General features: G+C 45.3%; 1 protein-coding gene across 2 annotated transcripts; it reads right to left on the reverse strand.

Annotated features, from left to right (window-relative positions):
- Positions 1-7,975: 7,975 nt before the first annotated feature.
- On the reverse strand, positions 7,976-16,660 carry SLITRK5 (SLIT and NTRK like family member 5). Of its 2 annotated transcripts, none has more exons than XM_048494731.1 (2): positions 16,115-16,660; positions 7,976-12,827 (listed from the first exon to the last, which is right to left on the reverse strand). In XM_048494731.1, exon 2 carries the CDS (start codon positions 12,817-12,819, stop codon positions 9,928-9,930), a length of 2,892 nt encoding a protein of 963 aa, XP_048350688.1. In that variant the 5' UTR covers positions 12,820-12,827; positions 16,115-16,660; the 3' UTR covers positions 7,976-9,927. The 2 variants fall into 2 exon arrangements, with proteins under 2 accessions (XP_048350688.1, XP_048350689.1); XM_048494732.1 differs by lacking the exon at positions 16,115-16,660 and adding an exon at positions 15,332-15,460.
- Between the last annotated feature and the right edge of the window lie 6,894 nt (positions 16,661-23,554).

The following is a 23,554-nucleotide window of genomic DNA, read 5'->3' on the forward strand; positions in this document are numbered from 1 at the left end:
AATTTTCCCCAGATGAACTGATCTATATCATCAGGTGATCAGCTGTAATTCCAAGAGATTTCAAGGTCCCATTTGGAGGTTGAGAGTCATATTTGTGCATATACACAATCTTTTTTTCTTTCTAAGATGACATTAACTCTTGTCCAATTGTGACTCTGGCAACAGACAACCAGGATATTAATAACTGACAATTCTTATATTCTTGTGTCTTGAGGACAGCTGCACATAATAGAAGAAATAAGATAGTTGGGCTCATGCTATTCTTTTTTATCTATTTCAAATGGTTTCATTCTGGTTTTGTTTTGTTTGTTTTTTGCCTTACAAGCAAAGCTAAAAAAAGCTTATGTCATTCAAACCAGAAAAACATAATTCCACCAAAATAACCAGAAGAGAGCCCTTTACTCCACCGCCATAATTGACCCTCCAATCACAAAAGTATACTGGAAATGCTCTCTTTTACTGAGCCTCTGAAATCTCTGCAAGCTTATACCTCCCTCAGGCCTTCAGAAAGCTTGCTCCATAAAACGCAAGTAGTCAGTGAGAAGGGCTAAGAAGAAACAGTTCTCAAGAAGCTGGGTGGAGGGAATTGCCTACAACCTAAAGTAAATCCCAATAAAAGTCAGTTTCAGTAGCAGGCTCAAGCTTGATTCAGACTCCTAATCTTGCGAGGTTGGCACAATCAGTACTCAGCTTGTTTGGGGCAAAGTGTAGATTAGGGGTCTGCAACCTGCGGCTCTCCAGATGTTGATGGAGTACAATTCCCATCAGCCCCTGCCAGCATGGACAATTGGCCATGATGGCATGGGCTGATGGGAATTGTAGTTCATCAATATCTGGAGAGCCGCAGGTTACAGAGCCCTGGTGTAGATAACTGGGGAAGGCAATGACAACCCACCCCCCAATAAACATAGTTCACCTAGTAAATGTTCTGATGTGACATCACCCAGTGGGTCAGTAATGACCTGGTGTTTGCAAAGGGGACTATCTTGACCTTTAAAGAATTCTAAAAGTTGATCAAACATAGAAATTACATTGTGAATTCACCTGTTCTTTCACAGTGACCCTTTAGCAATAATGTAATGAAAATGATGTTGCCCCGATCAACTTTTGAATGGTTCAACATTAATACAGAATATGAAGTCACATCAGTTTAACCAGTGTTACAGATCACATCTACACTTGTAAAAGGTCCATATAGGCCTACCTTTTACACACAATATCACAATTACAATACACAGGAGGGTCCTATGGGAAACTTTTTTGACCCTTAAAAACAGACATGTTTTGGTCGACTGGCCTTCCTCAGTGGTCAAAAGTAATATAGCAGTGGTGGCGAACCTATGGCACAGGTGCCAGAGGTGCCACTCAGAGCCCCCTTTGTGGGCATGCGAGCTGCTGCCCCAGTTTAGGCACTTGGCAGTGGCATAGCGCCAAGGGGGCGAGTTGTGTGCGACATACTGGGCGCGCGCCCCTGCAGGGGTATGGCGAGGGTGTTTTGGGGGTGGGGCGGGTGTGTTTTGGGGCATTCCAGGGCGGGGGGGGGGCATGGAAGGGGCACAGGGCGCACGCGTGCCCCAGGTGATGTTTCCCTCACTCTGCCCCTGGCAGTCTCTAAAAGGTTCGCCATCACTGTAATATAGTGTTTAGCTACCAGACAAGAAACTGCAGTTATAACACTTGTTTATGACTGAGACCAACTGTTGAAGAGTTGTTTATATTAGGCACCGAGGCCTTCCACACAGTCATGTCCTCTTAAAGAGTTGAATACAATGTGCCAATCGTGCCCAGTTCTTCTGGGGCAAAATCTTATAATGCCTCAGGAAATTCTTTGTATTTAGTGGCCCTTGAAACTTTTTAGGTACTTAATATGAGTAATGAGCCAACAGTCAAAAATGGTCATGTGGGTCCACTCTACATCCATGATTCAGAATGCTTCTGCAAAGACAGCTTCCCTGATAAACAGCCTGCCTTCAAACCAACTACCTCAGATTTTTCCCTTTCATCTATCTAGCAAGAAAACCTGATGATTTTTTAAAAAGGCGACCCTCCCTCTCAATCAAATAAACAATCTACTGATCTTCCTCTCATCAACAGTTTCTCTGCCTTCCAACATATCATTCACAAGCCTCCAAGTCACCTCAAAACCGCACTTTCTGTATGTGATCATAAGCTCTTCACTTGAAGAAACAGATGTTTAGGGATAGAGATAAATTTCTAACTAATGATTTCCCCTTGATTAAAAGGAATAGTTTCTGAGATTATCTAAATAGCACTTTTGGCAGTGGGGAAGTGTCATTCACAATGCAATTCTCAAGGGGGGAAAATCCTGGCAATAGACCAGATTGGGATCCTGACTAGACTTACTTATGACTACTCTCTTAGTTGTGGTAATAGTTCAAAGATTATTTTAAGATAGGCGGGCCCTACTGTACAAATAAACCCTTCAAAATCATCAGTCCACTCAACTGAAATCAACATGATGTCCAGGTTGAAAGAACCAACAGAACTGGCCACACCCTTGCAGTTCCAAGCCATTCAACATTATACCAGGAGTACACACTTTTAACCATCAGAGCAACAGCATGGAATAAACCTACAAATAAGCAGTTCTCACGCTACAACAGTCACATACCACAGGTTCCCTGATAAGCATCAAGTAGATTGACAACTTCTCCAAAGGTCCCAGAGAGACAATTTGCCATGTCAAGTTTACCACCTCCCTTCTTTAGCACAATGTCCAAACAACTGGTTGTGACCCATCAAGACAAGCACATCTCACAATGATATATTGTGTGGTCCTTGATGATCACCCTGCTTCCATACCCCTATGCAGACAGCAAGAATCATGAAGTTTATTTGAGTTTCTCATAGAAATGCTGTGCAAGGCTGGTTGGAAGAATCTGATAGGTAAAAAGGTGATACTGAAAGATATGAGGCCAGCCAAGCCTAAAAAAGCAAGGACTGTATATATCGGGAGACAAGGCAATGAGGTATAAGCAGTTAGTTTGAGTGTAATTTCAACAGATACTTCATAAACCGTTCATAAAGATTATTCATCAAGATATATTGTGGTTATTTAACTGGATAGAAAGGTAATAAACACACATATAATGAGAGCATGTCATAAACATTGTCCATGAGGCACGAAACCTGCAATAGTCATATTGCGTTCCAGTCAGTAGAAAGAGTCAGTATCTCCAAAATTCAATGAATCAAAAATATTAAGATGAGTTGTGGTAGTTGACAGCAACAGCTCCAGCAAGTGATGAAGAAACTATGGCGACAGCAGCCACATTCACAGAACGCGTTGCGCGCTAGTCCACGTTTTCAACAGAAATTTCTTCAGTGCGTTCAGGTAATTCTATTAGAAATAGAGATTGAATTCTCTTATTTGTGTGTTTAGCTAAGTAAAGCAGCATACAGCTTCTACATTCAGTGAATCATCTAGTTATTATTAATATTAGTTATGATAAATATTAGTATTTCATTTCTTATTTATATGTCTTTAAAAGAGCTGTTTGCTTTGGAAAGAAGGTGTGGTAAATTGGTTACCCTGGTTGGTATATCATCTTGGGAGTTCAAATGCTCCCACTGCCATGAAACTCAATGGTTGACTTTGGGGTGGTGATACCTAGCCTTCTTCACAGGATTGGTTTGTGAATGTGGTAGGTAAGGGAAAGCCATACACAAATAGTCTGAGATCCTTGGAGGAAAGATGGAATAAAAGTATGCCACGTATGTTTACTTAAAACTTATATGGGAAGATGAAGTAACTGTTTTAGACAGTTTTTGCAGCTAGCACTAAGTGAAAAATTGTCAAAAAAATATTACAGCTTTCCCATGGAGAGGTTTTTGTTTTAATGGCATTTGTATGGAACCCTCAGAATTTGAACTGGCTTTTACACTACATAGTATCACACATTTCACAGAAGACCGAGTAATGTAATGTCTTATTCTTCTTTGAATCACCCTCATTCACATAGAATTCATAAATACACCATGATTTAAAGTCACAAATGAACTGCCTGCAGTCACTTCCATGTTTAAAATCAGGACAAAGAAACTTGAAGAGAAAAGACTGCATTTACTTGAAAAGAAGACTTTTCTTGAACACTGTGGGAAAAAAGAGAGGTTGTCTTAAATTGCTTACAAGTTACAGGTAAGCATTTTTATGTTCATGACCTTTTTTAAGGGGACTGTCTTACATTCAGGGTATGTATGATATATAATGAAATTAAATTGTGCAGTATGTAGGATATAGCTATAAATACAGATTCAATAGTATATATATAGAATGTAAGAGTATTTCAAGGGTAAACACCTGGCAACAAATTATCCCTTCCCATATGTTGATTTTAGATTGGAGAGTGATTTTTCTTTCTTTTTTAGAAACAGGGAGCACAATGGGAACAAGAAGGAGACTTTGATCAATGGCTCAACTCCCATGTTCCCATGCAATGTAGTCACGCTGGTGCTGACACTGTTTTTAACCTTGTCAGTTTCACACAGAAAATATTTCCTATGAATGCACCCCCACGTGGTGACAGCTGGTATTTACCACGTCAGCTTTCAAGCTTTTTCGCTGATTTTGTAAATACCAGCTGTCACCTCGCTTGAGCGCATTCCTGTGGATTATTTCCCCATGTGAACCTGATAAGGTAGAATTATCTTGCGATTACCACCTCAAAAGTGAACATGGCAATCAAGCCTATGTGATTCAACAATCAACCACCCTTGTTCTGTTTGTCTCCACCCTCACTTATAGATTTTTTGGCGGGTCAGATTATTCTCAAAGGAAAAAAAAAACACAGATGATGGCACTCTTGTTTTCCCAAACTCAAGGCCCTTTGTCAGGAATAGAAGGCTTAAGTGGTGGCTGGGGAAGAAAAGAGCCACTAAAAGTCAAGTCAAGTAAAGCCTAATCAAAAGACATTCAAAACTGTATTAGTAAACAACAGACTAATGTTCATTTTTGTTCTGATTCACCAAAATTCAACAGCTTATCTCATAAAGACACACGTGTACTGCCTGCTAACAACAGATAGTTTAATTATTAATCTATCTTTTAAAATGGGTCACCAATCACACTTAAAATTTTCAGGCGGGTATCTTACTAGCTTTTTAACTACCCCCCCCCCCAAAAAAAAAAAATATGCTGGAGACTGTAAGATGCATGTGGACAAAGTCACATAGGGGCAAGTAGCTCCGGTGAAAATGGGAATTGGGAGACATCAGAAAAGTCACAAACCTGATGGGACCCAACTCCCACCATGCCAAAATGTTAATATAGGAACGTTTTCCAAAAAGCTGGAAGATACAAGAGAACTTAACACGTTCAGTAACAAAACTACACACAGTTTCCTTTTTGTTCCCTTTTGCATTAGCAACCTTGAGCCAAAGTAGCTTTGAAAACATTGTTGGCTCTCAACCTCTTCAGTGAAAACCTGCAGTCACTGATTAAAAGTAGCTGCCAACACTGTGTCCATTAACACTTTAGTTGATTTGTCAAAAAATCAGACCAATAAAAAGCTTGAACTAAAAAAGGTAACAGTTTATACTGATCAAGAGATTTCTCCGTTTTTAACAGCAGAAACCGTTTTCCGATTTATATTACATATGTCTGTTTTGTAACTCCTGAACTTCCCAAAAGTCACAGAGTCCTGTTTATTTGAAGTTTTTTGAAACCTGCATCATCTAGTAGCTAGACCAGGATGAATGGATAGGGACCTGGGTTTAAAATGCCTTTCAGACACTAGGTGCCCTTAAAATCACACTCAACTTCATCTCTTTCTAGTGGAGTTGTTCTGACAAGAAATGTGATACGGAAACACTGATAATGGTGTTGGGACCCTGGAATACAAGATCATACACATTTTTATTTTCACACAACCACCATTGCTATTAATTTCTGACCAATTTACACCAATAGTCTAGCTTCTCAGAATCATGCGCTCTCGATGTTCTCATTCACTCCAATTTCTGACCAATTTACAACAATAGTCTAGCTTCTCAGAATCATGCGCTCTCGATGTTCTCATTCACTCCAATGGAAAGTTTTCAAAAGACATTCCTATTGCTTCAAATATTTCACAACTATAGTCTCTGAGGGGAAATAAGTATTTGCCTCAAATGACTCTCTGGACTCCACTGTAACTAGTTTCTAGAACCAAAGCACAGAACATGAAGAATACTACTCCACCTGGCACAAGAAAAAGTGTTCCTAAATAAACCCATTGCTTATGACTCATTTTTATGGGATTGTACACATGGGGAAGGAACTCCTCGCAGCAGAGTAACACATAAAACATCCCCCTTAGCATTTTCAACTGAATGAAGGAAACCGCTTTCCAACACAACCAACACAACCCATCACTGAGTTCTCCACACACAAACGGATGTGAGATGCACAGAAATGTGACACGTGATAGGCCTTCATCAATGCTACAAGTAGGAAACATCATCATCACCTGGCAAGCATTTCACACTAAGTAGTGTATGTGCTTGTGTGCACAGAGATCTGCAAGTGGGATCCCAATCCCCACATGGAAAATCTAACATACTGTATAGCTATTACTCAGGATGGTGAAAGCACTTATCCTGAAGCAGCATTTCACCAGAGGGTGTCTTTCCCAAAACTTGAGAAGTGGGGCGGGGGGGATACCTCCATCATTCCAGGCTTCATCTAAAGATCTGGCTCAGTTCACCATCATAAAGATAACACCACTTGTAACCTTCCTTTCCATCACTTTTAGGATATGAAAACACCAATATTGATGATGTAATTCTCTGTATGATGGCTCAGGCTGTACTTAGAATAATTACGATTGCTAGGTTTAAAAAAAAAAACTTTAATGCTGCTCCACTAACAAATGCATGATGGGGTGGGGGGTTGGGGGGGTGGGTTGGGGGGACAGTGGCTACTTTTAAAAGTACTGTCAAAACAAACAACAGTTCTAGAACTGCCTGGAGTCAGCCCATGACTAACTTGGCTATCTAAATCGATGAGTGACTTAGTGATCTATACTTCTCTCAAACAGAATTTGAATGCACACCATGCACAGTGTACTTCATAAACAATAAACAAAGCACTTAAGAAAAACTTGCCTAAGACCGAGTCCAGTCCTTTCTAAGGATAAACTTTAACGATGAATGAAAACAGACTAAGTAACCATAAGTGCTCAAATAAAAACTTCACAGATCATTTGTCAACTGCAAAATAAACATTTGACCCGTGATATGGTATATGATACAGCCTTTGGTCAAACCTCTGCCTTCGGTCATGAAACCAAGAAATGATTTGTAGGATTCATCAACTGGCCTTGGTAACAATTTGCGACAAACCTAGCATCAAAATCCAAAACAAGATTCTTTTTGTGGTTGAATTTCAGTGAAACAGAATGTTATCTGCTAGAATTTTTTAAGATCAGATCAGCAACATTTTCACAATCGTATTTTAAGCTCCTGTTCAAATCTACACTTAGAAATGTGCCTTCACAGTACTTCCTTGTTTGAGTGAAAGGGTGACAGGGCTTGGAAGAAAGCCAAATTGCTTAATAGAATGAAAAAGATATAACATATAATTGTGCATTTTTTTAAAAAAAATCACATTGTTTAAAAAAGCATGATTATTATTCAAAAGAACCATTAAGTGCAACTTTGCCCCCAAAACAATAGCTCAGAGTATAACACAAAGCTCAGAATCCACATGAGATATCACTTACCCAATTTCACAAATGTGAAATGAAAACTAGAAAAGAGACAAAATTTAAAGGTGAAACTGCAGAAGCACACAATTCAGAACTATAACTATTCAGTGCTGGTAAGGTACATTGGGAATAATTAAATATAGTGACTTCAAAAACCATCTTGAAAATTGTATTGGTATGTACCGGCTCCTATGAAATCCAAGTACAACGTATGGCACTGGAAAAAAAAATCACTGAACTTCATGGAATGACTATTTCATTTTCTTCCATTTGAAATTGTTATCAAGTGTTTATTCATAAGCTATTAAAAAATTACATGTGCTGGGATACATATGAGACCACAACCTGTCCCATTGTACAGTGATGCTGTGTTTACGGATATCATTGTCACGGCCTGCTGCCCCAAGGGATAAGAATCAATACTTGATAAATAGATTTGTACAGTCTCTCATCTGGCCTTTCCAGGTGCCAGTACACATCTGCAGCTGTACAAAGGCAATTGCATTTGACTTGAACCATCCAAAATTCGCTATAGCAGCAGTCAAATTAAGAAATTTGGGTTGGATTATGAAAAGAAACCACCACCATCAGCCCTGCTAAAGTGAACAATTTCTATCTGTTCCTCTGTAATTTACCCGATTAGTCATCTTAACAGGAAGGTTCCTAAAAGTAATAATTCATGAATAACAGCAACAACAAAATATATCGTACATGTATTTCTTTTTTCTTTTGCCTGACCCGATTGTTTACCTTGGATTGTCTGTTTGGTTTTGGTCATGATTATTTATAGTAATTTTATAGTAATTTCTGGCTTCCTCCCGAGACCACTACAGTTTTGGAGATCAAGTTCAGAAGATACCACAATCCTTCTGAGAAGATCACAGATTTAGGGCCTCATCCTGAAACCTCATCTAAAATAGATTCCCATACGATGTCAAAATTGCTTTCTGCAAATATAGAGGCATAGGTGGTTGGTAGAACTTGACACTGAAGTTTAACATATGCCTTAAAGGTCGCAATGTTTTTTCCAGTAGAAGACAAACTATGCCTAAATGTTTGCAGTGTTCCCACACCATCAGAACTGTAGGAACATTGCATGTGTTACACAGCAACAAATCCTGTTTTGCTACCATAACGTGCACCGATAGGGATCTGCAACCAAGCTCAGCTCCCTGTAAAGATTACCCTTCCGACATTCCAATATTTATCATCATCACACTTTACATTTTGTTTCTTAGCTAAAAAATGTAATGTGTGAAGAGAACCTATCATATATTTCAAAGGGAAGTTAAATTATGTGCAAACAGTAAGCATTTGGGACGACTGGACCCTCGAATGATGAAAGAAATGCTACCGCATATATAAAAATAGGTGCTACAATAAAATATTTTTGTATATATTTTATCAATAAGTTATTTTTACTAACCAGTTATGGATCATATATCTCTGAACTCTTTATTGATCCGACCACATCTATGGTGATCTTTTTTAAAGATTGTAATATTGTTTTTAATTCAAAAGTCCAGAAACATACAAATACATCCTTTTTTTTCTCTTAAAAAAGGGAAGGAGGAAAGAAGAAAACAACCTTGTATTAAAGTCAGGGTGTGCTAACCTTAAGAAAGAAAGAAAGAAAGAAAGAAAGAAAGAAAGAAAGAAAGAAAGAAAGAAAGAAAGAAAGAAAGAAAGAAAGAAAGAAAGAAAGAAAGAAAGAAAGAAAGAAAGAAAGAAAGAAAGAAAGAAGCACCAATCAGACCCATCCAGGGCTATTAGAAGGAATCTGGTGCTTTGTACTTCTCAATTAAAGAAAAACCCAAATTGTCAACAGTGTGCATCTGACATAAACAAAAAAGGCATACATGATTTCTATGATTACTTCGACATCCAGTCACACAAGATCCATCTCTTAACACAACATTGTCACAGAAAGGATTGAAAGAACATATCCTGCACCTTGTTCCCCCAGCGAATTGGTTCTAAGCAGCTGTAAAAAAAACACACCAAAAAAATAGAGAAAGAGAACTATAACTATGGAATCAGCACACCCTTTCAATAGCTTTTCCCAAAGCTGGAAATTCCTGTGCCAAGGCACTTCACCTTCCAACAAAATGAAGCAAGGAGGTGGAGGAAGGGGAGAGGGGAAATGAAGGGGAGAAGATAAACATTGTGTTTTCTTGTGTGTGGTTGTTAAATACAAATGCTCTAGGGAGAAGGAGAGGTCTCAGAACTGACTGAATGTGGTCTGTTTTTCCAACACTTCGAGGTAGTCCGGCTCTGCATTTAGTTTTGCTTTTAGCTCCAGGTATTCGTTCCTGTTTGGTTCTACATAAACAGTACTTGGGGGGGTATAGAGCACTGTCTCCCGGATCCTGCTGTCCCCCGGGCTGGGATGCAAGTAGGAGTGTGGGGGATGCCTAAGGTCATAATTAGGGGTATAAGTGTAGGTGGTGGTGGGGAACTTAGGGTACTCAGGAAGGTTACTGCCCCCCAGAGTGGTAGAAGAACGTTTATCGGGCTCCAAAATGCCCCTGTAAAAACGGTCGGCATCCTGCACCGGGGATAGCAATTCATCCCGAGGCTCAATGGTGCTCACACTGTATGTGGGGCTCCGCAGGGGCTCCTCTTGGCCCCCTGGAGCTGCTGGAGGCTGCCCCAAAGCCTGTGAGGATGGTAGAGGTTGGGGTTGGAGGTGATGGTTGCTGTAGGTCACCTTGAGCTCATGGAGGTCTTTGTAATCCTCGCCTGCGTTGCCCTCCCTGGAACGATAGATTGGGTTCTTGCACATGTGGCCTAAGGGGTGAGGGATGTATTCATAGACGTGTCCTGCAGGGGTTTTCACCTTGGGCAAAGCTGGAACACCACCTCCTCCTCCACGGTGAAGATGCTGCGGATGTTGCTGGTGATGGGCATGGGCGTGAGAGTGGGGGGCTCCCCCTCCTGTGTACACGCTGTACTGCATGTTGAAGGAACTCACATCTGAATTGTTGCCACTGGCATGGTCACCGCTCTGAACCTTCTTCCTGCGCTTCATGACCAACACAAAGAGACCCGCAGCCACAAACACAGACATAATGAAGACCAGCAGTAGGCTAAGGATCAGCACCGACAAAGGCACCGTGGAAGAAGTGGAGGAGGAAGACCCACCAGAAGGAAATGCTGCATCGTCCTCCTCCGAGGTGCTATTGAACTGCCCAGAGTTGGAGAAGGGGGTGGTCCTGGCTGGTCCCTGCATGGATGATGGAGTGGGTGTGGAAACAATTATGTCAGAGTAGTCCGGGCACAGCAGCTCTGCTTTGATGCTCCTCATGTCATGCTGGGCAAATTTCTTAGGGGACTCACAGATTACCTGGTCCACAAGGACGCCTGTGTTGAGTTGCTCGAGCCACAGCTTCATGCCTACCACATCACATGTACAATCCCATGGGTTTTCATGGAGGTCAATCTGCAGCAAGGATTTCAGCTGGTCAAGCACCCCACTAACAGGCAGGTAGGAGAAATGGTTGCTCCTCAGGCTCAACCTGTAGAGAGTCAAGCCAGAGAAAATGCCCCCAGGTAAAGACCTCAGCAAGTTGTTGTTGAGAAACAGGAGCTGTAGATTGGGCACAGGATCAAAAGTACCTGCCTCAATTTCACGGATCACGTTATACTGCAGGAAAAGGTACTGCAAACTTTGAAGCCCATAGAAAAGCTCTGAGGTCAGTCTCTCAATTCGGTTCCCATTTAAGTAAAGCCTCCGCAAGCTAGTTAGATCCCCAAAGGCCCGGTCCTGAATGGACGAAATGCGATTGTTGCCCAGGTGAAGCAAATCTAATCCAGTAGCATCCAGGAAATCTGACCGGTGCACCTGCATGATATAGTTCTCAGTCAAGTACATCTTCTTGGGGTTGTAGGGTTTGGGTTGCAGCTCTGAGATGTTCTCAATCTTCCTCTCCTGGCAGTTGACATTGAGGCCCAAATCGGAGATCTGGAGGTTGCAAGTGCAAGCCGTGGGACACTCCAAAGGCACAGGAGATTTGGTCTGGTAGGCGATGCTGGGCCCATAGTTACTGTATCCCAGGTCCTTCGATGGCAGGCGAGAGGTGGGGCGCACCCGGGACTTGTTGGGCTGGCGTGTCCCCTTGGGGGGCTTCAAATGTGATTTGTAAACAGCTGAGGAAGAAGTAGCCACAGAGTTCACCGAGGCCGGAGTGGTGTGGAAATACCCTGTGGTGCTCAGTGGGGTCTGCGGGGGCATCTCGTAATCAGAGATGAGTCTCCTAGGGCAAAGCTCCTGCTTGGAGACCTCATCCAAATCCCTCCCGTGCAAACGGAAAGGCGTCTCGCAGACCACGTCCCCCACCAGTGCCGAATAGGAGATGCTGTCCAGCCAATCCTTCAGGGCGATAAGTTCGCAGGAGCAATTCCAGGGGTTCTCTTCCAGCTGCAGCTCCACCACCTTATCCATGTGCTGCAGAAGGCCCAAATAGGGGAGCAGCTTTAGCCGGTTGCCCCTTAAATCGAGGTGAGTCAAGGGCACAAAACGAAAGAGGTTGTTGGGCAGCGAGGAGAGGAGATTGTCGTTCAGGATCAACACCTGCAGCAGGTGCAGCTTGCTAAAAGTGTTGGGTTCAATTGCGCTGATGTAATTGTAGTCGACCTGGAGATATTCCAAGCTCTCCAGCCCTGCAAAAGTATCATCCCGCAATATCTCCAGCTTGTTGTTGTTCAGGTGGAGCCTCTTCAAGCCCCTCAGCCCGTGGAAGGCTCCTGTTTCGATGTCCTGGATGTCGTTGCTGCCCAGGTGCAAAATCGTAGACCCGCTGTAATTGACGAACTGGTTCGGGTAGAGCCTGTTGAGCAAATTCCCGGACAAGAGGAGATGGTAAACGGGGAATTTGGGAGGGCTGATCTCAAAGAGGCTGATGATCCCACGGTTCTCGCAGCTGACTGTCAAGATGCCGTCCTTCTCTTCGCAAGGACACCCGTTGTCACAGATCTCCCCATAATACTCGATGCTCTCTGCCCACGCCAGGACCAGAGACGTTAAAGCAAAAGCTATGGTTTGCACCATCCAGATATGCATTTTCCTGTTGAGATCCTGCTCCAAAGTCACTGTAGAGCAGCAAGCATACATGTTATCTCCTGCAGAGGAAGAAGAAGAGAACACAGACACCAGTGTGACACAAACAGCAGGGACCCATGCATGACAAAGTTGGGAGAGGTTTGTAAAAATACGATGAAGAGGCACACTGGAAAAAAAAAATTCTCTTTCAATAGCCAAGTTCTGATTTTCTGAAATAACTCCCCTGGGATTGCTATGAAATATTGTTTAAATAACCACAGCTTTGCTGAATTTGTAAAGGAAAGGTCACAATGGACTCTGTTTCTATTTCAATCTCTTGCTTTTATTTTTACAATCGGCTGCTCTCCATCATCACCCCCACCCCCACCACACACAGATCCTGGCCATAAATATACATAAAATGGCTGTCAGTTTAGTTACTCCGTTCTAATTTCAGATAACAGAAGCACCATTTGACGAGATTCCCACCTTCACCTTTCACTCATTCAACCTCACCTCCCCCGGTCTGTTTCAGAACCTCTGGAATGAACAGCGACCGACCAGCAAAGAAGGTCTTCCCCCATTTTTCCCTAGGCAGGCTGCTTTCTTGATGCTCCCCTCCACAACATACACAAGCACGCAATTTTATTGTTCTCACTTAAACCACTGCATGAAATAAAATATCAGGGGTCTACAGAAGCAACGGCATGCACAGCAGAAGTATTTTGTTTTTTAAAAAAAATCAAAAGGGATATTTCCAGAATGTCCGATTCTTTAAAACAAGCCCTGTTAGGCTGTGCAAAAAAACAATAACAACCCTAGAAGAATAAAAGCGTACAATTTCTTAATTGAAGGGAAAGGGGGTGTTCTATCAGAAGTGATGGAATTCTCCAACGGAGTAATTTAATATACTCATCAACTGGCGAGCTTCAAAGGAAATAAATAAATAAGCCCACGGCAGGGCTCGCCACAGCCAGAATATTTATGAATCCCTATTACAGGCAGATTTTTCTTAAAGAAGTCATCACGGCACTTCGTGATTGATCCGCTGGCAAAAGGGGTGGTTTTTGTCAAGCCACTGGTCGAAGAGCAGCAATGGGACATGCACAGAGATCCCCATCTGGGCGGAAACAAGCATCGTCCCCGAGCCATTCACCCCAAATTTGGCAACCGCACTCGACCGGGAGGATTGTGCTCCCAGTCTCGGCCATCTCTGACAGCCGGATTCTTCTCCACGCTTTGTGTTTTTTTTTAAAAAAAGACTGAGACAGAGAATAACTCGCCTAATTGCAACGGAGCAAGCTAAGTGGGTCTCCCAGAGGCAGTTCATCCCCCCCCCCTCAGTCTAGGAGCAGCAGAGTTCTGTTTCCCAGCTGCCATGGTGGCTGTCAGCCCCCTCCCAGGAAAAGCCATCGGTGTCTGAGACAGCTGGATGGGGAAATACCCCCCTAGCAAGGAGCCTTCCCTCCTTCCGACCTACACCTGGGACTGTGTCTCTGGAACTGCAGCCAGAATAGAACACGCAATTGGAACCCGCCCCCCCTCCCCACCACCACCACCACCACCACATTTCCTCCTTTTAGGATCCCGGGAAAGGTTCCCCGGACTTGTCTGAATGCAATATGGAACATGTAAGTGCAAAAGGGGGTGGATAAATGGAGGGCAAAGGAGACGGATGGACAAATGAACAGCCTAAGCCTTTATGGTCTTATGCGAAGATGAGTGTTTCAAATAAAAAAGGAGGGTTTGCAAAGTTGCTCGAGGATCAAAGAGGTTTTTGGGGATCTTAGATCCCCCCCCCCAACTCCGCTGTTTTATGGCTCGCCACAGATTGTCTGGGTTCAAGCCATTTGCAGCTGAAGTGAAGAAGGGTAGGGTAGAAGGCGCGCCAGCTGAACAGTCCAGGGCTAACAGAAAGCCAAAAAGGCATATTTCTCTGTGGCGCTCACTCTCTCTCTCTCTGCATCAAGCAATGAATGGCGGGGGGGGGGGGGTCTTGCTTCTACCAACTCCCAGCTCTGCCAGAGCCATGGATACACAAACTGGCACGTTATGCATTTCTTATTTAAAATCCTTCCCTCCTTCCCCCCCCCCCCAGTTTATTATTATTATTATTATTTTCTCTCTGTGATCCCAGTTTTTTTCCCCAAGGCTAAGTAGCATCAGACCACAGCAATTGGCATGCTCTTCTCCCCCCTCCCATCTCCAAAGGAAGAAGTGTGGGGGGAGGATTCGGTGGTGGCAGAGGGAGAAAAAATAAAGTTGAATGTGGCAAAGCGGGATCCGGCTGCCAAGGGAAAGCAAAAAGGGGCAGCTCTGGAAATGAGCGATCGGATTTTTTAAAAGGGGGAGGGTGCCTTTGTGCATTCAATGCCCATTTCTCTCTCACACTCCCCCCCGCATGAGTTCCACCCCTAAGATTACCGCACTGAAGCAACCAGCAGAAAACCCTGCTCGCTCGCTCTCAACTGCTCCAACATTGGGAACTGGAAACGGGGGGGAGGGGGGGGGGAAGGAGCCAAGAGCAACAAGGAGACAAGGATCGCCCCCCACCCCCAGTCCACTCCCACCCCCGGTTACTTACTGAGGCCGAAATCTCCCGGGCCCGAGCCTGGTTGGCAGCCATGGGGCTGGCTTTGTTGCAAGCCGCCCAGGCAGAGGGGCGAGGAGAGAAGGCGGCAGTGGGGAATGCAGCTGGGGGAGCGCGGCACACGCGCGCACACGCATGCACACGCCGGCCACACACACACACGCTCACATGCACGCGCACATACACGCGCGCACACAGCCCAGGGGCTCCCTTCGCCAGCTCCTGGCCCCACCAGCGGACAGCGAAAGGGGAAGGCGGCGGGGGGGGGGGGCAGGGTGCGGAGGGTGCGGGGGGCGGGAAGGAGCGGGGCGGGGGGGGGGGCTCCAGAGGGAACGAACGACGGCCGGGTATTATGGAGGGCGTGGAGAATCCGGAGAGGGACAAGGGGGCCGGGAGCTCGACGGGGGTGTCAATTCGGAGCGGGTGGAGGATGGAGGGGCACGGCGAAGAGGGAGAGACCGAGCTGGCGGGGGTTCCTCTTAAGGAAATATTAATATAGAAAGGGGGTAGCGGTGGGGAGAGACGATTTGGAGAGGGGGCATGCCGAGTGGCAGGAGGACTGGGAAACACATGGGTCAATGGGGGGGCAAGATGATGGGGGTGCATATTGGGGGTAGGGGGGAGGCAACGGGGATCGGAAAAGCGGGAGGAGCAGGGGGAGGACAGGTGGTAATGGGGGGCTCCGGAGGCAGCGCGGGAGGGCACCCGGCGAAGCCCCCCGCAGGGGCGTCCGCCCCAGTCCCTCGCCGCTGGTCTCCCAGCCGGGCCGCTACTCACACTTTTCATCAGCGAGGTCAACTTTCTGCCGGCGCCGCGGCTACCCCACGCCGGGCGGGGAGGCAAGAGCCGCCCGGCCGCCCCTTCAAGCCGCCGCTTCCTCCTCCTCTTCTTACAGCGCGCTCTGAACATGGTCGGGAGGACGAGCGGCGCGCAGCAAAACCGGCGATCCTCGGCGCTCCCTCCCCTGCCGTGGAGCCCTCCGCGGCTGGCGCTGCTCCTGCGGGCGGCGAGGCATGCCCCGCTCGGCCTCTCCGCACCCCTCCCGGGCGGAGAGCTTTACTTTAGCCGCCCAGCCCAGCTCTGCGAGGCGTGCTGCCGTTCCTTCGGCGCATCGCGGCCCCCGGGGAGCAGTCGGAGACCGGCGGCTCTGCCCCGACGGGACGCCGGGAGCCGCCAGGCTCCGCCGCTCTGCCTCCGGGGCGCAAGTAGTGCTTCTGCTCTCCCGCCCGAGGCTTCCCAGGCAACCCCCACAGTCCGGACGGAGCTGCTGCTCCGGCGAAGCCGACACCGACACCGCCGGGTTGCGGGAGGCGGAGGCGGGCGGTGCGCCCTCGCGGCCAATAGATGGCAGTGCCGGGCACCGAATTGGCATTCCTGGGGAATGCTCGCTTCGCTGGAAGGTGAGAAAATAAAGCGCTTTTTGGGGGAGGGGGGAGGGACTGGGTCACGCCGACGCTTCCTCGGCATGGGAATTGGCCTCCGTGCGAGGATTTCCGTCGGCGGGCGTCCTGAGCCCGGGATTTGGCCCTTGGCTGTCAGGGAACGGGCGAGAGGGCAGCTACCGCTGCGACAGCGAATCAACCGGCGGGGCTTGTGGCTTTCTCGACCACATCCTTGCCTACTTTTGTCAACTGATGCAGCGACAAGCAGGGACGGGTGGGCGGCCCAGCGGCGTGCAGAAGGGGGACCCGGGTGGGGTGCGGAGACTCAGTGGCTGGGAAGAGACATCGGAGATTCTACCGCGTGGGCGACCAGTTCCTCCGAACTGGCTGCTGCCGGGAGGTGGAGGAGGATGAATTTCCCAGCAGAGAATGGGTCCTTCTGCAATTCATGTGCCCCGTTCTTGTGCTGGGGGGTGGGGGGGCAGGAAAGAGATGGGTCATTCTTCAGTGTCTGTACCCCTTTCCCCGAATAGGCTGTTGCTAGGAGGTGGGAGCGGCTCAGTTGCACATCGGAGATGGCTCGTTTCGCTATACATGTGCCCCCCTCCCCCAGGTGGCTGCTGCTAGGAGGTGGAAGATGTTCAGTTGTCCAGCAGAGATGGCTCGTTTGCAGCAGTGCATAGGCGGTACTTCCCCCAATGAGGCTTCCGCTAGGAGATGGGAGAGGCTCAACTGCACAAAAAAAAAAAGATAGCTCATTTTGGAGCATGTGTACATTGTTGGTCCCTGATTTAGGCTGCTGCTGGGAGGTGGGGTAGCAGAGGGAGACCCCAAGCCTCAGAGGAGAGTCACAGCCCTTGGTAAGGCAGAAACTGTGGCTGTTATTCGGCAAGACTATGGAGAGCGAACAGAAGGGGGAGCTTAAGATGATAGAGATGTTCCAAGATTTCAAGTTTTATGCAATGTGAGACATAGACCTCCAGGTCACCTTCCTTGGCCTTGCTAATCAAGTGCCAGCACGATGTAGTGGTTGAGAGCGAGGACTCTAATGTGGAGAACTGGGTCTGATTCCCTACTGCTCCACTGCTGAGTGACCTTTGGCTAGTCAAAGTCCTCTCAGGACTCTCTCAGCTCCACCTACCTCACTAGGTGTCTGTTGCTGGGATAGGAAGGGAAGGAGTTTGTAAGCAGCTTTGAGACTCCTTATGTTGAGAAAAATGAGGTATCAATAAATCCAAACTCTTCTTTTACTTTTAATTTCCCTTCTTCCTCCAGCTGAGGTACCTTCCATTCTTGCACTTGCAGGACCTTTCAATTCCTTGTCTTCCCTCAACCCCCCCCCCCCCCAGTTTTAAGGGCTGTGGATTGACAGTGGCCATGGTAGGCTTTGGGCTGGTGAGACTTCTGGGAGGGGCTTAGGGGGCAGCCTAAACACTCACAGGAGGAGGAGAGTTCTGGGGGCTGGAAACTGTTAACAGCTTAGAATGCCTGGTACACCCTTTTTTCCTGCCTGCCAGTCTTGTGCTCTACTGAGGGACTTCAAGCCTGCTGGAGCAGCCTGGAATGGAAGGGCCTGGTGGGAAAGGATGGGCTCTTCTCTTGCCCACCCCCTCCCTGCTTTAAAACTGTAAGCTGTGTCATGTTTGTCTTTGCCAGAGGCCTCAAGTAGACCTGTCCCCTCATATGATAGGCTTGGCTCTCCCCAAAGAGCCTGATTTTACACTTTGGGAAAGGGGTGGGGGTCAAGAACGGAAGGCCTGTTCACGTACTTTATGTGCCATCAAGTCACTTCTAAATCATGGCAGTGCTCTCCAAAATGTCCTCTCCTTTACAGTCTTGCTCAGATCATGCAAACTGAGAGCTGTGGCTTCCTTTATTGAATCAATCCATCTCATGGTGGGGCTTCCTGTTTTCCACCTATCTTTATTATGGACCGTCAAAAGGGTAGCCCCATCTTTTATTAATTCCCATTGGAAACAATGGGGGATGGGGCACCCTTTTGGGGGCCCATAACCTTTTACCCCCTGAACCAAACTTGGAAGATATCATTAGGACAGTCTCCAGATGATACCCTGAAAGTTTGGTATTTCTAGCTTTAAAAATGCACCCCCTGCAGGCTGACATGCAAAAAACACCCCCCCCCCCCAAAAAAAAAAAAAAAAAAAGCCCAATGCCTTGCATTCAGATTCGTTCATATTCGGGCAGGACATATTCTGAGATTCGGTGCACTCAAATCTCCAAGCCTACTTACAATGCCTGTTTCAAGATGTCTGGTCATCTTAGTAGCATGTCATACCAGAGGCCTCAAAGCATGCAAAGTGAATGTTCAGCACAGAACAAAGTCCGAAAGTGCTAGAGGTTTCAAATGAAACATTGAGAATATCATGAAAATCCCGAAATGAGAGTCACTTTCACCCATGTTGAAATACGATGCAACTAGTAGTAACGCCCATTTAGTGGTGAAATAAATTGGCTCTTGATGGAGTGCAATCTTTAAGAGGGCTGCCCCACCCCCCACCCCCAATTTGGCCCTGGCCAATCAGGGTCCCTGACTTGTTCCCTAGCCTTTCCCTCTGGGCTCAGGGTAGCTCTCTGGGCTGTACCTCTGGGCTGCGGCCCATGTCCTGCACCACTTCCTCCATGTCCTGCCCCCATGCCAAGGTCTGTTCCTGGGCTGGCAGCATCCCGGCCATTCCCGTCCTGTGGCTCATTCTCACTCAACAATGAATCTCTGCCAGCGGGGCTTGAAGAGGGCTGATAGTCATGGAGCATGGCTGGTGTAGGATAGTCGGGCAATGTTTGCAGAAGTGGGGACCTAGTGGGAGTGGTGATCACAGGGCCCAGGGACTGTGCAGAATCCAGCCAGGTCCAGGCAATGGAAATGCACTTGAGGGGTTGGGGGGGGGTGGGCAGGGGAGTGGCCAGACTGCTGCCAGGCCCGGCTTGTAGCAATGGAGGAATAGGGAAACTATAAAATAAGTTGCATCTGTGAAATTAAAAGGAAATTGGCTGCATCCTTTATTTTCCCCCAAGATGGAGACCTCAATATTGCCAATTGATGACATCAGCAATGATGCTATTCAGTGGTGTTATTTTATAGTCTTCTGAATGTCCTCTAGATCATCGTAAACCTGAGTCAATCAATCACTCAAGTGCTAAACGATCTAGTGATGTGTGATACCAATGCTTATGTGAATCAACCCGTACTATATTTTAATTGATATATTTTGAAAACAGACACTTCGCCTTCTGATTCTTCAGAGGGCTCAAGGCAGCTTACGATATCTCCTTTCATTCTAAGGTATTTCTATCCTCCCTTTTTTTCTCCAAGCAGCTCGCAGCATCCCTGTTTTATCTTCATAAGAACCCTGTGTAGTAGGTGAGATTAAGAGAGCGTCATTAGCTGAAGGTCACTAGCTGTGGGTTTCACAGCAGAACGGGTACTCGAACCTGAATCGCCAAACTTCCAGAATGTCATTCTAAACCTCTATAGCATGCTGGCTATACTATTAAAACATATTCACTTTCAAATTCATAATAAAAAGAGAGCAACTTTTAAGAAAATGATGTGACATAGTCATTTGGTAGTTGACAGAATCCAGACCCATCTATTTAAAAGCAAACCCCCTCCCAATAATAACCATCTTTCTCTGAATAGGTAGTCTGTACATATTAATGGGGGAGGAGGAGACTACACATGAATGTAATTGCAACTTTACAATGGTGATTTTTATATGAGAAAATGTGGATCACACATATATTGCAAACATACACTTTCCATAAGCATATGTTTTGTAAGAGAGAGAGTCTACTTAGGTCAGCTGCAGGAGCAAACTGAAATGGATAAATTACACATGAAACTAGCACTTAGCTGAAGAATTCAATTGACAAATTCAACATTCTGTAACAAATGGTGCCTAAGAACAATTATGTACAAATGGGAATGAGGTGTGTACAGTACAAATACTGTAATTCTGCTATTCTGTTGCTTGTGATTGTTGCTATTTTAGCTGACTGCAATTAACCAGTGAGCGTGGGAGAATGCAAGAAAAAGTCCTTTCTCATTAATGAAGCATGAAAAACCCTATCGAATGATACAGAGAAGTGTATCAAAATTAGGCAGATGAACTATGAAAGATGTTGTTTAAAAGTACAGCTGACTGCCTTGGGGTTCTGTCACACTGGTTACAGAACTGTACAACAAGCCAAAAACATGGAAATTCAAGCCCTATTTCTCTGGTTCAAGAAAGGAAGAGTAATGGCCCCAGTGTCATCACATACACAGTGTCATCACCCCAAGGCCCCAATGTCATCACATCTTGGAAGCTTAACAGGGTCAGTACTTGAATGGGAGACCATCCAGGAAGATTTTCAAAGGAAGGAAAAAGCAAACCAGCTCTGCCTGTCCCTTAAGAGCCCCTTCCTGGGGTCATCCTGAATCAGTTGTAACTTGGCAGCTCTTACATGTGTACATATTACACTTAAGTTGGTACAGCTGCTCTGGATTTGTTCTGCTGATGGAAATACCGTCTTCCAGCACAAGGTGCCTCTCCCAGCATGACAGGAACACATCCAGAACAAATCCCCATAAGAACATCATGTTTGGAATCTCAAGTTCCCTGACTGCACCATTCAGTGATGCAGGACAAGAATCATGGGTAGAGGGTAACTGAACCCTTCCTCCAAAGTCATTTTCTCTATGAAAATCTCTTTTCTTTGAAGGTGCTTCAGTTGGACAAATTAAGGGCAAAGAGTAGCTTCAAGGATAGGGACCATTTATGCCAAATGGAAGGCATAGAACACAGGATTAACCCAGTTCTATAGTGCTTTGGTCTTGATCTATTCCTTATCCCGTTTACAGCCAAAAAATCCAATCATGGATCTCCAACATCTCATACAATTTGTCCCCAAAAGTTTCAGCACAGTTATTCCAGATCTTGTAATTGCTACTAAGACGCATGGCAGAAAGATCGCATAAAACTGTAGCTTATGAAGTTCTATAAATCATTCTGACAAATAACTAACTAAACTAGATGAAAATGTTCAGGAAGGCATTCTTATAAGGAAAATAGAATTCTGATTCTTTGCCCTGTTTCTTGTATGTATTGTCTTATTTGTACTGCATAGTTCTCTAGTTGTGGTAATCCAGCTCTTACAGTGTGTATAGTATGCCTTATGCTAGTTTAAGAACATAAGAACAAGCCAGCTGGATCAGACCAAAGTCCATCTAGTCCAGCTCTCTGCTACTCGCAGTGGCCCACCAGGTGCCTTTGGGAGCTCACATGTAGGATGTGAACGCAATGGCCTTCTGCGGCTGTTGCTCCCAATCACCTGGGCTCATTCCGCACACACAGAATAATGCACTTTCAAGCTGCTTTCAGGGCTCTTTGAAGCTGTGCGGAATGGCAAAAACAGTTGTGAAAGCAGCTTGAAAGTGCATTATTTTGCGTGTGCGGAATGAGCCTTGGTCTGTTAAGGCATTTGCAATCTCAGATCAAAGAGGATCAAGATTGGTAGCCATAAATCGACTTCTCCTCCATAAATCTGTCCAAGCCCCTTTTAAAGCTATCCAGGTTAGTGGCCATCACCACCTCCTGTGGCAGCATATTCCAAACACCAATCACACGTTGCGTGAAGAAGTGTTTCCTTTATTAGTCCTAATTCTTCCCCCCAGCATTTTCAATGAATGCCCCCTGGTTCTAATATTGTGAGAAAGAGAGAAAAATTTCTCTCTGTCAACATTTTCTACCCCATGCATAATTTTGTAGACTTCAATCATATCCCCCCTCAGCCGCCTCCTCTCCAAACTAAAGAGTCCCAAACGCTGCAGCCTCTCCTCATAGGGAAGGTGCTCCAGTCCCTCAATCATCCTTGTTGCCCTTCTCTGCACTTTTTCTATCTCCTCAATATCATTTTTGAGATGCGGCGACCAGAACTGGACACAGTACTCCAAGTGCAGTCGCACCACTGCTTTATATAAGGGCATGACAATCTTTGCAGTTTTATTATCAATTCCTTTTCTAATGATCCCCAGCATAGAGTTTGCCTTTTTCTTTTTTTAGTTTACGCTATTGCATTGCTTTATTGCATTGGATCTTCAAGTTTTTGAGTAGTTAAATTTAATGGTTGGCACTTGGCTTCATGGGAGTGCCTGAAGAGAGTGGGAAGCTGATAGTATTGCATTGCTTTTCTAATTCTGTAATCTGCCTTGGGTAACAGAGGGAACAACAGACTATATGGTAAGTAAGCAAGCAAGTAAATAAATAAGCCAGTGACTATAACAGAGGTTACATTTGCATGGATAACTAAAAGAAAAAATAGATTAGCACATTAATATTTCTCTCCAAGTATTATTTTTTACTCTGGTTGCAAAAAAGATTAGGATTAGATTTGTAAGGAAAGAAGATACTACTTCCTTTTAAAAGTTTTAGAATGAAAATTTATCTCTATGTTGTTTGCTATGTTGTTCCCCTAAATTCTGGCAAATTAGTAGGGTCAGACCTGCTTAGTGAGAGGCAGGGTAAGATTGAGATATTTTCTGTCTATGTCTATGGAAATCAGTTTCTGTAAGAAATCTTCAGGAGTAAAAGTTTAACAATTTTATTGAAAGAAGAAGAATAGAATACACAAGCGCACAAGCAAAGCAGCAGAGAATTCAAAGTCCTAAGATACATATAGTGTTGATGGGATAGGTTTGGAGATAGGTGGAGGGTTTCATAGATTCTTAGGAGTGATATTTTACCAGATCTTGAGGAGTATTTGTATATGAGAAGCAGAGTCAGTGGCCCACACTCAGCTCTGGTAGAAGGAAAAGACAACTAATTGGGGACAGAAT

Source organism: Sphaerodactylus townsendi, linkage group LG04, assembly GCF_021028975.2.
Source record: "Sphaerodactylus townsendi isolate TG3544 linkage group LG04, MPM_Stown_v2.3, whole genome shotgun sequence".
Taxonomy (NCBI): domain Eukaryota; kingdom Metazoa; phylum Chordata; class Lepidosauria; order Squamata; family Sphaerodactylidae; genus Sphaerodactylus; species Sphaerodactylus townsendi.